Below are 15,434 nucleotides of genomic sequence, written 5' to 3'. Positions count from 1 at the left end.
GTGCACGTTTTTGTTTGAACACCTGTTCCGATCCCTCTGGATAGTTTCTCAGGAGGGTGCCTGCTGCGTCCGACGGGAACCCGGTGTTTGAGGGATGCGCTACCAAGCTGGTTTTCACGGTAGCTGCATTTTCCGTTCTCCTCGGCGGTGGGTGGGTTCCGGCTTCCCCGCGTCCTCGCCGGCGCCCCCGTGAGAGGTCAACACCGCGGCTATATCGTGCATTTGTGCGCGTGCTGTGGACCTGCAGGCGCAGCCTCTGTGCCTCGTGGAAACGTGGGCAGGGGTCAGAGACTCAGAAGCCCGCGGGAGTTCATAAGCACACTGCTGGCTCATCACACACACACGCCTGCCAGCCCTTTGGCCGGCAGAGCGCCGGGTGGCAGACCCTGAGGGACTTGACTTTAAAAAGTTTGCCGGGGCGAGGCAGCATAATTCAGTCTTTTCCCTTTTCCTTCGGATGGGCATTCACTTGGTTCACACACACACACACACACACACAAGCTCCGATAAACATCCTTGTCCTTAACTAGTGGTCTTTCTCTTTCTTTGGGACAGATTCCCAGGAGGGGGACTAGTGGGTCAGAGGGTATGTTTAGTTTGAATTTTAACAGATGTTACCAGATTGCTTTCCGAAACGGCGCCAGCCCTCACATGCGTGAGCGTGCCCTTTCCTCCGCATCCGCGCCAGCGTCCGCTGTCAGCCCTCGGTCACGTCAGTCTCATGGATGTAAAGTGTGGTTTCATTTCTTCTCCTTCTTCTTCTTCTTTATTTTTTAGATTTTACTTATTTACTTTTAGAAAGAAGGGAAGGAAGGGAGAGAAAGAGGGAGAGAAACACCCATTTATGAGAGCGATCGGTTGCCTCTTGCACGTCCCCGACTGGGGACCCGGCCTGCAGCCCAGGCATGTGCCCTGACCGGGAATTGAACCAGCGACCCCTCGGTCCGCAGACTGGCCCTCAGTCCATGGAGCCACACCCGCCAGGACTCATTGCTTTTTTAATTGGCATTTTCTGACCATTGTTGACTCTGAGGGTCCTCTCCTACGCTGGCTGGCCATTGGGCTTTGCCTCTCTGAAAACGGTCTGTTTATATCTCAGTCCGTTTCTGCATCGGTTCTTTGTCTTGTTCTGATCGGTTGGTAAACACTCTCTATAAGCGTCTGTTGGCCTTTGGCTTCATCGCTCAGAAGTGATTAAGAGCGCTGGCTGTGGGGCCGGAGGCCCAGGGTCACATCGGAACCGACCCCTGCCTGGCCCTGTGACCGCGGCCAGTCATTCACCCCGGTATTGTCTCTGTTTACTCATCTATAAAGGGGCCCCCGTTGTCCTCCACGTCACTCCTACTTCCTACCTGCCAAAGAAGGACGACGGTGCCTGGCACACAGTCAGTTCATCAGCAGCCGTCAGTGACTATTATTTATATCACAAATATTTTCCCAGCGCCACCATCTGAGCTGGCTTTGTTTACGGTTTCCCTTGTCACACAAACTGTCTTCGTGTTTACGCGGTCAAATATATCCATGTTTCCCTTCATCGCTCCTGAGTTCCCAGGCTCGGTTAGGACGGTACCTCCCGATCTCCTTTGTGACCAATTTCCTTCCACGGAGGATCAGAGGCACATCCTGACCCTGAAGGGCAGTGTCCTACCGACTCCAGGACCCATTTCCCAGTCCCCTCCCTCACCCCAGTGAGATGGGAACTTGAGGACACCGTCACTGACTGGAGCTCAGGCTTCCTGGTCGGGATTTCCCACAGCGTGGAAGCCGCCAAAGCAGCCACTACCCCCGGGCATGTGGTGTTGGGGGGTCCGCTTGTACTTACAACGCTGCAGATGCCAGACACGCGGGGTTTGCCCCCCCACCCAGCTCTCCAGATACCAACTGGGTGTCCTCCAGTTCCGTTTAATCCTGACACTAATGAATTACCCGGACTTGGCATCAGCTCCCACGGGGGAGGGCTCAGTCCCCGAGTGTCCCCCACCCCCACTCCAGAGACCAGTTGCAAGTCCCCTGTTGCCACCTGTACTGCTGACCACCCGGCTCTAAGTCAGGGGTTTCCATGTCTGATAATTGGCAGGAATGGCTCCCTGAACTCAGGGACATGCTTTCATCTGCTACTGATTTGTTACCAAGGGAACACGCGACAGGCCACATGAAGAGGTGCCCGGCGGGGTCTGGGAGTGTCCCAAGCACGGGAGCTTCCCTGCCCGTGGAGCTGGGGAGCTGGGCTGGTGACTCCCACGGTCTAGGGGTTTGCCATGCAGCTTTTCTTATGTAAGCATGAAGGATGAAATAATCGGCAGCTGATGAGGCAGCTCCCCATCCAGCGCGTCTGACCTCCCTGGAGGTCCCGGCTGAAGTTCAACTGCTAATTCTAATCCTGCCTGGGTCTTTCTGGCACCCAGCCCCGGCCCTGAAGCTCTGTGGGGCCCCGCCCCCGCCGCCTCATCAGCATGTGAAAGGCACTCATCTCTCCAGAGATTCCCAGGATTTCAGGAGCTGGGTGCCAGGTCAGTCTCCTGAGCTCGCCGGGCTCAGCCTTAGGCCAGGAGCGTGTGCTGTTCCCGGTCTGCTGGGCTCCTGGGGGCCGTGGCCACCGCGACCCGGGGCCTTGAGTAAGCCCTCGACCTCTGTGCCTCGTTTGCTAATTTAAAACATGGGTGAAATGAGAGCCACCTCATGGGCTTAAAGGGACCGATTATAAAACATGATCTTAGCCCCGGCTGGGTAGCTCAGTCGGTTAGAGCATCTTCTGATACAGCAAGGTTGTGGGTTTGACCCCTGGTCAGGGCACGTGCAAGAAGCAACAACGAACGCATAAATCAGTGGAAAACCAAAGCAAACTCTCTCTCTCTCTCGCTCTCAAATCAATAAAAAATAAAATAATACATGCTAAAAACAACTGAACTGTACACTTGAAAAGGGTGAGTTTATCACTTCTTGGCCGTTCAGCTAAGGTCAAGTATAAGCATCGATTAAAAAATGTATCAGGAGCTTCAAAAGCTGGGAGGGTCCCCGGGCTGCTCATCGGCTCTGCGCCCTGGCACCTCGCCCATGGGCGGCACAGCTGGCACTTTATGCCGGGAATGTCTGGTTCCAAAGTCCCTTCCCGCTGCCACACCCTGCTGGTGCCGTGCAGCCCGGGCCGGAAGGCCGTGCTGAGCTTGAGCTTTATTCCGTTAAAGGTGTTTGAGGCAGGAAAAGGGCATAATTCAACTTTTGGTTTAGAAAGAGTATCCTTAGGAGCTTTATGTGTCAGTTCTCAGTTAGAAGTAATAACAGCAGATTAAAATATTGAGGGAGGGTTTTTTTTTCTGGATTGATTATAATAATCTTAATAGTCTTGTTGAAAAAAAAATTTTTTTTAAATCATGACTGAAATAGCGGTGTCTACGGGAACCCCAGAGCACAGTGTAATTTTCTTCCGTCAGTCGGTTTTTGGAAAACACGCTCGTGGGTGCCTGTGCGGGGGGTTTCCGCCAGCGGACAGGAGGTGGGCTGGGGCAGAGAAGCAGCAGCTGGACAATGTTTGCCTGCGCAGAGCCAACCTGCCCTCCGTGGTACTCTTCTAGTTTGCCCGAAGGTGCATTCCTCTGCTGTGCAGCACAGGGGGCCTGGCGTGAAAGTCTGCTCGGCTTCATCTGTGCTGCGTGGCTTTAAACAAGCCCGTGTGGCGTTCCGGCCAAGCCGTGAAAACACAGGAGGCACGCGGGGGAGGGCGAGTCGGTCTACAGGCGTGAGCGCGTGAAACCCAGCGTTTATGCCTGTGTTATGATTTATTAATTACTGCATCCGTTCCCACGTGAGCCTCTGTACACCTGCCTCGGCCCCGCCCTGCACAAGGGAGATGATCAGACCCTGCGTCCATCTCCTGGGGCCGTCGTGACAAAGCGCCACAGACCGGGCGGTGTAGCCAGCAGGAATGCGTCCTGGCCCGAAGTCCGAGACAAGGCTCCGCGGGATGGACGTGTACCATGCTCTGTCCCCGTCAGCCACCGAAGGACATTGGCAGGTCCCTCTTCCCACACGGAGTCAAAGCGCTGCAGATGGTCACAGCCCCCCTTGCATGCCTTGCCCCCCTGCCTTCTCCAGAAAGGATCTGTGTCTGGCGGTTACTATGCCTCCTTCTCAGCCATGATTTTTGTTTTATGACATATGATGTTTCCGAAAACCATGTTATCTTGATGAGCAGGTGTGAGTCCTTTACCTAAATGTTACCATCGTGCGGGTATCTTTGGGCAGCTTGCTTTTCGCTCTAGATGTTACGCTCACGGCTCAGTCCTGTCGCTGAAGGTTCGTTTTCCTTCATTTCCACAGTGTCCCCGCCGGTGCCCGTGTTAGTTACTATGTATCCAATCCCCCACTTCCGGTTTGCACTATCATAAACAATGTTGCAATGAACATCCCGAATCTGCCCCCTTGTGAGGCGGCAGCTTCTTTAGAAAGACAAGATGAACTTCCAACGAGGAAGACAGCGGCCGTCCGCCAGGCAGCGTGGGAGAAGGGAAACAAATATTCACAGCGTGCAGGGCGCTGTCAGGCACTAAGTGCAGGGTCTCAGCCTGGACCTGGGAGGTACCTGAGGGTCTACTGGGGGGCAGCCTGGAAAGTTCCAGAAATATTGACCACCAAAGGGCGCAGGGGATTCACCCTACTTTTCCTGAGTTCCCGCTGCTCATCTGTCATTTGCATTTTCTCAGAAGCCTGAAGGCAAAGACTAGAGTCAGACTCTTTGTGTTTGCTCCCTCGGCCCCTCACTTAAAGGCTGGGTGACATCGGGCACGTGGTTCAAACTCTCTGGCCTCAGAGTTCCTTAGTCTGTGAAATGGAAACAGCGCCCCGCGACACCCGGGGAGGCTTCCGGAAGAATGAAGTGAGGTCGTCTGTGCGGAGCGCGGAGCGCGGGGACAGCACCCAGGACATCTCCGCCACAGTGGCTGACGGGGATCAGATGCTGCCCCCGAACATGGCGTCTTTCCTCTGCGAGTCTGCCTTTGCCTCGTTGCTTTACCAAACCTGAAAGGGACCGTCAAGACCATTTTCCTGCGAAGCCATCATGTCCCTAAGGGGGGATATTTCGCCGCCACGCTGAAAGGAATCCACGGTTTTTCAACCTGACCGCATCGTAGGTCAGTCCGGCTTCTCGTCTCGTTTCAGTTGCTTTGGAAACGCCACGCTCCACTCCTGACACCTGCTGACGGCTGTAAGCCCCTCTCTGGGTGGGGCCAGAGTGCCGGGCAGGTCAATATGCGTTAAGGGCCCAGAAGCACGAGCCACCCCCTGGCAGGGCCGTGGCGTTGTGGACCCCAGGTCCGGCCTGATGTTTGCAACGCCACACGCAGACACCCCCTCTCCAGGAGGAGACAGGGCGGCCGATTGTTTGTTCCATTTGAGCCCAAAGAAAATCCAGCACTGCTCACGGGCAGCTAAGCCTGCCCGAGGGTATTGCTTTGCCCCAACCTGGTTGCGTGATATAAAAAATAACCAGATTTCATTCTCCAGAGAGCCCTTCTAAAGGGTTCCGGAACTCAGGCGTGAAGGCCCATGTCTGAATGGGTTGGAGACAATTTCAGTGGCATCCCTTCCTGCAGGTCGGGACGATGGTTTTATAACATGGCGGACACTTGGAAAGCCAGGGCACCGAGAGGCACTTTGCTGAGAGTCCCAGCGTGCCGTGTGCCTCAGTGAAACACCAGGTGACCTGGAGTGTGCTCGGAGGAACACCTGGCGGAGAGCTGCTTCCACACCGACAAGAGTCTAAAAATACCCTTTACCCAGCTGCTGCGGGACGGCTCCCTGCCGCTGCAGTAAAACATGGTTGGAGATGCATCGGGGTCTCTGCGGTGGGAATCTGACCCGAGAGACCCAAGTATTGCGGACGGAGTCATATTCGGGGCGAGGAGCTGGCTGAAGGCCACGTGCGCATCTGCAGCAGCTGCCCGGGCCTGGCTGGCTGCTGTCTCAGCCTGTTGGAGGCCCGCCGCCCTCCTTCCAGGACTTGCCGCTCTTTTGTTTTTACTGGTTTTTTGCTTAAGCGAATTGGAACTTAGTGTCCATTGTTTGCATCCATGAGGACCTTGAGTTAAACAATTATCAGAAGAAGGCATCTTCTCATGACCATAAGGGGAAAAAGAATTTCTGTCCCAGGAAGCGTGCCAGTAATAGAAACAGCTCAATCTCAACGATCAAGGAACTTCAGTTCCAACTGGAAGAAGTCGTGAATTTCAGCCAAAAGATGGGGGAGCAGGGGGAAACCCATGGCTCGGTGGGTTGGTACATGATCCATTTCCGGTACGTGCCAACTTCACCAAATGCGCCACTGTCCAAGGCACCGGATGACCCACCCCTCAGCTAAATTCTGGTTATAGAAGCAAAGTAGGGGGAAGAAGGGGTCCGCTGGGCCTCAGGGACCACCGTGCAGACGGCTGCTTGCTGTAAGCAGGAAGCCAACAGACGGACGGTGGGCTCAGAAATTCTTTTGAAATTTCAATCAAAAGGCCTGTGACGGACCAGAATACTAGGCGCAGTTACACCCTCTCCTTGGAGGCAAGGCACCATGAGGCAAAGAGGCTAATACGTTTGGAAAGATAAGGGCAGTTCATAAAATTGGAAACAAACACAATGCTGCACCCTGATTTTATGTTTCTAGACATGGGGAGTGTGACCTCTTGCAGCCTGGAAGAAATTGTTTGGGGGTGGCTAGAAAGAGCCCTACTTCTTCCTTTGCAGGGAGTAAACTCATGACCCTGAGAGCGGGTACCTTCCAAAATAAAGAGGCAGCAATGGTGAATGCATAAACGATTAAGACTGCCCCTTCCAATATATGGACACATAGACCGTACACACTTACACATACACACACACACACACTGCCCCCCGCTTTGAGACCAAGCACAGCACCCCGTTGGGTTAGCCCAGAATGCCATCGCTTGCTCCTGTTTTAAAGTAACGTTGGGATTCCCCTGGTCGGGGAAACAGAAACATTTAGGAGACTATTCTCTTAATAAGTATTGTTGCTGAACAAGGAAGATGGGGGTGTCCTTGTTTTACAGACCTGTAACCAAATGTGATTTAAATTTTAAAGCAACATATGTTTATAGATAATTACGATAGTAATACAGGTCATCACTGGTAAGGACAAAATAAGCCAAAGTCTGGGAAGGAAAAGGCAAACCATCTGCGATCCCAGCCCCCAGAATCCACGCGGAGGCTCCGGTTTGTGTTCTTCTGCTGGGTCATGCTGGGCATCTACACACGGATGAGCAGATTTTAAGGGAATGGAGCTCATATTCTGTTTTGAAACTCTAAGGAGCAGAATTGAACATGGAAAGGCAGGTCCACCCAGGATCTCAGACTGTGCCCTTATTTGGAACAAGGGTCTTTGTAGATGTGATGAAGGTAAGGATCCCAAGATGAGATCGTTCTGGATTAGGGCAGCCCCTAAATCCAGCGCTAAGTGTCTTGGTTAGAGACAAAGAAGCAGACACCAGGAGAAGAAGGCTACATGGAGACGGGGGCAGAGATTGGAGTGATGCCTCTTCAAGCCGAGAAAGGCCAGCAATAGCCAGAAGCCAGAAGAGAGACAAGCCACAGATTCCCCCAGGGAGCCTCCCGAAGGACCCAACCCCACTGACACGGGGATTTGGACTTCTGGCCCCCAGAATTGTAAGCGAATACGTGTTCGCTGGTTTAAGCAGCCAGGTCTACGGTACTTTGTAATAGCAGCCTTAGAAAACCAATATGCTCATGGCCCAACTGGTGTGGCTCAGCGGGCTGGGCACCATCCTGCAAAGCAAAGGGTCATCTGTTCGATTCCTGACGAGGGCACGTGCCTGGGTTGCAGGTTTGGTCCCTGGTTGGGGTGCATGTGAGAGGGGGCCAATTGTTTCTGTCTCGTGTGGATGTTTCTCTCCCTCCTTTCCCCTCTATAAAAATAAAATTTTAAATTAAAAAAAAAAAAAAAAAGGCCCTGGCTGGTGTGGCTCTGTGGATTGAGCATCAGCCAATGAACTGAAAAGTCACTGGTTCGAATCCCAGTCAGGGTGCATGCCCGGGTTGTGGGCCAGGTCCCCAGTTGGGGGCACGTGAGAGGCAACCAGTTGATGTTTCTCTCCCTCTCTTTCTCCCTCCCTCCTCTCTCTCTCCAAAAATAAACAAACAGACAGGCAGATAGGAAACCGGCCGCTCACACACCAGACTCGTTCCCCCTCGGGGCCTTTGCACTTTCCATTCCCACTGCACCGGACGCCCGCCCCACCTGGACTTCTGCATTGTCCGCTCTGCCTGGTCATCCCGGTCCCTTTCCAGTGGAGAGTTTCCCAGTCGCCCCAGCCCCACGCCCGCGTTCTCCGGTCGCCCTGCTTCGCCGCCTGCCTCTCCCTCGTGACTGAGTCCCCTTTCTGTCTGCTGGGGACCCCTTTTCCATCTGCCTCCCTGCCTTGAATGTGAGTTTTTCGAGAAGAGGGTCTTCGGCACCTTGGTTCTCCTTTTATTCCCACCCACCACCCCAAGCAGTTGGTGCTTCATGGGCAAATCAAGAGAAAGGAAGAAAGCAAAGGGCGACGGGCGTTGCCAGTTCTGAACAGGTCAGAGCGGCGCTGCCAGGCTCCCCACTGACTCACTAGACCAGGGAGTCCCTGCCTTGCAGGGAGCAGGCCTCTGCCTGTCCCCTTCCACTTCGGTGATCTCCGCTTTCCACTTTCTACCTCTAGGAGTTGATGGGAGAACCAGATAGGCAAAGTGCTCCCAAAACACTTAAGACACTCCAGAAGGGCTATCTCTTTTCACTGACTGCCGTTCAGCTGCAGCGGGGCCCTGAGGATCTGCATGTCTTATCTGTATCTAAGTCGGAAGGTCAGAGCAAGCCTCGTCTTGCTAGAGATTCGAGGAGGGACAGGAGCTGGGTATGAAAGCGTAACAGAAACTTGGACGGATCACAGACTCAAACCGAGACATCTCCTTTCCATCCCAGAACTGTGAACCGAAACTTCCACAGAAGTTCCTTCTTCTCCTCCTCTGCAAACCCCAGTCTGGCCCTACCCCTTCATAAATACGCAAATAATAATAGCAAGAGTCACCAAAATCTTAATAAGAGGTAAAACACTCTTGCAATCCTGACTGTAACTACCCTTTTGAATGGAATGGTGTTTGTTTATCCCCTGCCCTGCCCCATCCTGGCCCCAGTGCATATGGAATCGTTAATGTTACAGGAGAGAGAGTTTCAACCAGGACACAGTAAACAGCCCGTCAGGTCTCTCTCTGCTTAACTGAGAAGCTCCAGTTCTGTGGATCGTCACCCAGACACATGCAACACCAGACCGTGTCCCACATCAAAGTTTATTGAAGTGGTGGACTCTTAGGAGTACAGAAACATGAGCAAGTGAGTTGTAAACAAGAGAGGGACGGGTTAATTGCAGGCTGTGACGCACAAATGCCATTTCCTTTCCCTTAGTGGCTTGGCTCAGTGCCTCTGGGGCTAATCTGTCTCCTTCTTACCACCACTGGGGACTCAGACAGTAACCGAAGTCCATGAGTCTCTGTCTGGTGCAGTTCTGCTGAAGCTTCGGTAAAAGATGAACGGATTCCGTGGGTCGCGGGGGATCTGCTGGCTTATGGGAAGATGCCTGGGTTCCCTCCAGGAGCAATAACTTCTCCCCAATCCCTCAGCTCTCCTTTTCTCATCCTGGGCCCCGGCCAGGCTGGGCACGGCCCCAGGAGCTGAGAACCATCCGTCCAAGTCTCAGGCAGGGGAAGGGAAGACGCTGGTGCCTCACAGGTGCCCACGGGCATCTCTGTGGCTCCAGCTTCTCTTGGCAGAAGTGCGGACGGTTTTGCCATTTTCAGGTCTGCAAGTATCTGAGCTGGAGCAGAAGGTTCCAACGTCTGGAAAATTCATTCTCCACTCGTCCAAGAGTCCCCAGGGTGGCCCTCTGCCACCCAGTGGCCCACTTCGCCCCAGCTCTCCTCTGTATCAGAGTCTCCCAATCAATCTGGAAGTTACAGGAAACCTCGGGCCAAGTCTCAGGACGTTCCTCCGTGCACCAGCCACAGTTTCCCCAGAGATCTATGTTCTTGGAGGAAATCTCCCTCCTGAGCCTGGTTACTTAAGTAGAGGCTGGAGTCAGACCAGGCGGGCTCCACGGCTCACTGAATTCGGTCATCACAGTGGCTGGGACACTCCTGCTCACACTCACATCCCCCGTGAGCTCCATGCTTGTGCTGCGGTTATTCTCCATCTCCTCTGGCGTCTTCTTCCGCAGGTAGCGGTTGATCAAGGTGGCGAAGAAGTTGGGGAATGAGGGGCTGGAAAAGTAGTACACCACAGGGTCCAGCATGCTGTTCATGTAGGTGAAGCTGAGGGTGATGAAAAAGGCCAGGTCCACAGAGCTGTATACGTTGCAGTCCGTCAGGCCCATGGTGTGCAGGAGCCAGAAAATGCGCATACGCACAGCCACGCTGGGCAGGAAGCAGATGATGAAGACCACGGCCACCACCATGATGAAGGTGATGGCCTTCTTGATCTTGGCATGCCTGTCCATCTGTCGCTGCCGGAGACTCCAGATGATCTGGACCGAGCAGAACAGGATGATGCCCAGGGGCAGGAAGAACTCCAGGAGGAACATGGCATCGTGCCACCTGAAGGTATTACAGATGCTAAAACTGCTGCACAGGTACGCGCCGTGATTTTCGATCAGCATCTTCTTGTACAGCAGGTGAACCGTCAGGCCGATGGTCACAGCCCACAGGACGCAGGAGATGACGGCCGCCGTCCGGTTGGACATCTTGTTCAGGGCGTGGTGGGGATGGACCACCCGGAAGTACCTGTCCACGGCCACCACCGTGAGGAAGATGATGCTGCCCTGGCGGTTCATGGCCAGCATGAAGAGCATCAGCCGGCAAGCGACGTCCCCGAACTTCCAGTCCCACTTCCTCACGTAGTTGTCCAACAGGAAGGGCAGGCAGATGATCAGGAGAAAGTCTGCCACGGCCAAGTTGAACAGGAAGATCCGGCTGGATTTCCAGGACTTGAGGTGGAAGCAGAAAATCCACAGGGCAAGGCCATTGCCCAGCAGCCCGAACACGAACTCCAGCCCCAGCAGCGTCGGCAGGACGTGGGCGATGAAGTCATCTCGGAACACGCAGCAGCTCATGTTGCGAATCTGCAGAAAGTGGCCCTGCTGGCGCGGCGGGGCCATGGATGCATGGAGGCCGGCGCACGGGCGCCTCACCTCGCCAGCGCTCGGGGAAAGAGGTACGTGTCTGTGTGGCGGACGTGTGGCTCCCCGCCCGCCTTTATGTCACGTCAGGGTGTTGAAACAGATGACTGAATGGTTACCAGGAAACTACAAAATCGCTTAAAAAAAAAAAAAAAAAAAAACCAGCAAGGCTCTTATGCAACCTGCTGTTTGCATAAACAAGTAATAAAAATCCCCAGGGCGGGCAGGAACCCACACCATCTTCTCAATGTAAAGAACAGCTTTGGACAAGCTGACTCACGTGTGAACCGCAGACACGTGGGGGGCGTCCCTCGGGAAGCCGGTCTACCGAGCGCTCAGCGCTGGGGGGTCAATCCGCCGTCACGTGGCCGGGGCCCACCGCCAGCAGCAACGGCAGGAATGGTTCGCGGAGCTCGGCAGCCGGGTTTCCAGAAACACTCAGAATGAGTACGAACTCGTAGCAGGCAAACGACCTAGGGCACAGCAGAGCCGTGATTTCTCTCGGGAAGGCCCCGGGGACAGAAAGGGTCTCTCTTGCGAGAACAGATGTCTTGCGTGTTAGGGTCCCGCGCCGTCTTCTCGGCCCAGACGTGGAGCGACTGCTTTCCATACCAGAACTCTGCAAGGACGTTCTCCTTAGCCCAAGGCGGGGGGGGGGGGGGGGGGGGGAGAGATATAAGCTCCTTGAGAGCAGCATAAAATGTCCTGCCACGCTGGGAGACACGCCAGGGGTCCGGGGCCCTAAGTGGAGGGTTTTGTTTGTGTTAGATTTTGATATGCTTTCCTGCCCAGGTGATTTGTGTCCACAGACGTGATTTTTTAAATGGAATAAGGTTTATTTTTCAGAGCAGTTGGAGATCCTCAGCCACCCTGAGCAGAAAGGACAGAGAGTTCCTGTGTAACTCCCGTCCGCACACGCACACAGCCGCCCCCACGCAGCATGGATAGCTTAAAAGCCCCCATTTTTCTTTTCTGTAATTAAACCTAGAGTGACAAGACTTGAGAGGACTTTTAACTCTACTCTGACGCAGGCCACCCCTCCACTCATCATTTCTTTGCTTCTCTGTGTAACTGAGTGCAACCCTGCAGCACATCACTGCCCTGGGATATTTTAGTCTGTGGACTTCTTGCTTTGCTAGAAGTTTCTAAATTGCTTCTACTTCGAGTTAGAAATAGGAAATGTTTCATTTTTCTTTCTTTCTTTTTTCCTCCCTTTCTTCCATCCTTTCTTTCTTTCTCTTTCTTTCTTTTCAGAGAAAGAGAAACATCAATGTGACCAAGAAGCATCAGTTGGCTGCCATCCATACACATCCCGACCAGGGATCAAACCTGAAACCCAGGCATGTGCCCTGACCGGGAATCAAACACACAACCTTTCAGTTACAGAGGACACTCCAACCTACTGAGCCACACGGACCAGGGCAGAACTTCTGTTCCTTTAGCTGCATGTCCAGGTTCAATAGCAGAGGTTTGTACACCCTTGACAGTAAATTAGTCAGGATGATCTAACATTAGACTCTCATAGGAACCAGACATACCCGATGAGGAAGATGATGATAAAGGTGATGCTTACGCCGAAATTCCAGGGAACTTCCAACATGTCAGACCCCATGCTCAGGGCTTTGAGTACGCGGCCTCGTCTTCCCCTGACTGAAGCCTGTGAGGCAGGGGCAATGACTGATTCAGATTTCAAGATGAGGAAAGTGAAGCTCATAGAGGCTGGTCATATATTCAAGGCTACCCAGCTCACAAGAGCAGAGCATGGATGGGGGTGTGGCCTTGGCCCCCAAGTCTGTGTCCTGGACCACCGCACACCCAGCCTCTTCTGCGAGCGTCCATCAGGCTGCACTGCGCCGAGGCCACACTGTGTGGGTGTCTCAAGGCTCCAGGGAAATGACAGGTATTCGGTCCCTGTCCTTGCTGCCTGTGACTACCACGCTCTCTTCTTGGGCACACGGGGACTCATCACTTATACCCATAAACTGATCCTAAGGGTCTTTATTAACTAAAAATTGGAGAAACTGACCACTACTAGGTTACTTCTGGGAGCTGAAGTTTGCCAGAGACCCTCCCTTTCTAAATGTTACAGTTTTATTATATTTGTGGATTTAATGATCCTCGACAAAATTAGAAAAGAGCAACAAATATTGTTAAGTTTGAAAAAAGAGAAAAACTGGAGAGGCTGGTGGCGCGCTCTGGCTTCGCCACCAACGGGCGGTGAACCCCCTAAACCCTCAGCTTCCTCATGGGCAAGTTTGGGGGTTGGATCCTCTCCAAGCTTCCTTCCCATTCTCACATCTTCGGGTTCTGAACCAGCGATTTTCCACTGGCATGCCGCAAGAAGTTTTAAAACACGCAAGACCAGGCTATTTAGTCAGGGGCACTGACCTCTTTTTTCTTAAATTGTCAAATAAAAAAATGACAGCAGCCCGCATGACTGTAGCCGTCTGGTGTGAGTGAACCAAAGTTACACCTGTTTTCTGGAAGACCAGCAACAACATATATTTTGGGGTGCACCGCAGAACCATAAGAACTGGCTTCCATGTGCCGTGAGATAAAAAGGGTCGAAAATCACTTCTGCCCAGTCACTCGGGCAGAAGGTAAATTCCGGCCTCCTGAGTCCTGGCGCCCGCTATGGAATTTCCAGTCTTCCCACCCCGCCACGGGCAGGTTTTGTCTTGCGTGTGTCCTTCGTGTGTGTATTTTTTTTTCTTTCTGGTGCATGAGTTGCACAGAAACTTGTTGTAATGAGTCATGTCAACGGCTCACACAGTGACTCGGCCGCATTTTGTGCAAAGTCCCCTTACCGTCCACGACTTCCACGGTAACGCAGATCCCCACACCTGCTTTTCTCATCAGAGCTGGAGCGTGTGCCCCTGAACTGGATGCAACTGTTTTTTTAAATTAAAGATAACAAAAGCAACCATTTATCAATGGTTTGCTCTGTGGCCGGCACTGGAGACGGGACCTCTCCTGATCCTCAGAACCCCTGCGTGTGCTGCGCTGATTTATCCTCATCCCCGTTTGACAGGTCAGAACGCGGAGCTTAGAGCGGGGAAGTCACTCACTACCTGTCTTAGAGCCGGCTCTGCCCCCGTGGGCCTGCGGTTGGCTGGGCTCGGCCGGGGAGCTCTCAGCTGGGGACCCTCAGAGGACAGCTGGATGCAGGCAGTACCCCAGGGCTTCTGTCCTCACGGCCCCTTCCTGTGTTCTCACCGCAGGGCAGACGAGACATCTCGTGAGGCTGCTCGGGGCTTCCAGAGTCCCGCAGGGTGACCTTGTTAATGCCTGGGCGCAGAAACCTCAGCGTGCCAGCTCCGCCGCATTCTGCGGGGTAAAGCGAGTCCTGGAGCCATTTCCTAGTGCACGGGGAGGGACCCCTGCAGGCGGGGCATGCAGGATGCAGGGGACAGGGTGGCAGACTTGCCTCGCAGATGGCAAATGACACTAACTTAGGACACTTGGCTGGTGGGAAGTAGGAGGCCTCTGGAGTGCTGATGAAGACGAGGAGGTAGGGGAACGGTGGGGGGGGGGGTGCGGTGGGGAAGTGAGGAGGAAGCTGGGGATGCCCCCAGGCAGGGGCACAGAAAACGGAAGAAGCCTGAGATCTTGCTTCCCAGCCATTGTCATCAGCCTAACTCAAGTAAAATCTTATAAAAATTCAAAAAGGAAAATAAAAAGAAAGAAGGGAGACACTTCAGGGTTTTGAAACAAAGTGTTGAATTTACTGTTCAAAACCCAAGGGCACGAACACTTGAAACATGTGTAATTTTATTAATCAATGTCACTCCCCATAAATTCAATTAAAACAAACAAACCAGTAAACCTAAGGGCCCACCAGAATAACCAAATGATGTTGAAAAAGAAGAACACAGTTAAGTAACTCACACTTCCGGGCGTTAAAACTCGCGGCAAAGCTTCAGAGGTGAAGACAGTGTGCGGTCCTGGCGCGAGGACGGGCGCAGAGCCAGCGGGCAGGGTTGGGGACGCAGCCACAATGCCGTCGGCCGGTTTTGTGTGGACAAACCAATGGCGGACAGAAGAGTCCTTGTAATAAGTGATGCTGGGACCGTCGGACAGCCGCGCACACGCCGAAGAATGAAGCTTCCTTGCCCCGCACACAAAAATTAACACAACACGCACCCCAGGCCTACAGGTAGGACAGGAAATTTTGGACGGAAACGGAGAGGTCAGTCTTGAGGACCTCGGCGTCCGCAA

At 53.4% G+C, this 15,434-nt stretch overlaps 1 protein-coding gene across 1 annotated transcript; it reads right to left on the bottom strand.

Annotated features, from left to right (window-relative positions):
* Nucleotides 1-9,317: 9,317 nt before the first annotated feature.
* HCAR2 (hydroxycarboxylic acid receptor 2) lies at nucleotides 9,318-11,318 on the bottom strand. The gene has a single exon (XM_090290847.1). The coding sequence runs from the start codon at nucleotides 11,193-11,195 to the stop codon at nucleotides 10,104-10,106; it is 1,092 nt and encodes a 363-aa protein (XP_090146973.1). The 5' UTR covers nucleotides 11,196-11,318; the 3' UTR covers nucleotides 9,318-10,103.
* Nucleotides 11,319-15,434: the final 4,116 nt, after the last annotated feature.

The sequence above is a fragment of the Furipterus horrens genome, unplaced genomic scaffold, assembly GCF_987537825.1.
Source record: "Furipterus horrens unplaced genomic scaffold, mFurHor1.1.pri manual_scaffold_11, whole genome shotgun sequence".
Taxonomy (NCBI): Eukaryota; Metazoa; Chordata; class Mammalia; order Chiroptera; family Furipteridae; genus Furipterus; species Furipterus horrens.
Note: the sequence above shows the minus strand (reverse complement) of the source record. Positions and strands in the feature narration are given on the sequence as shown.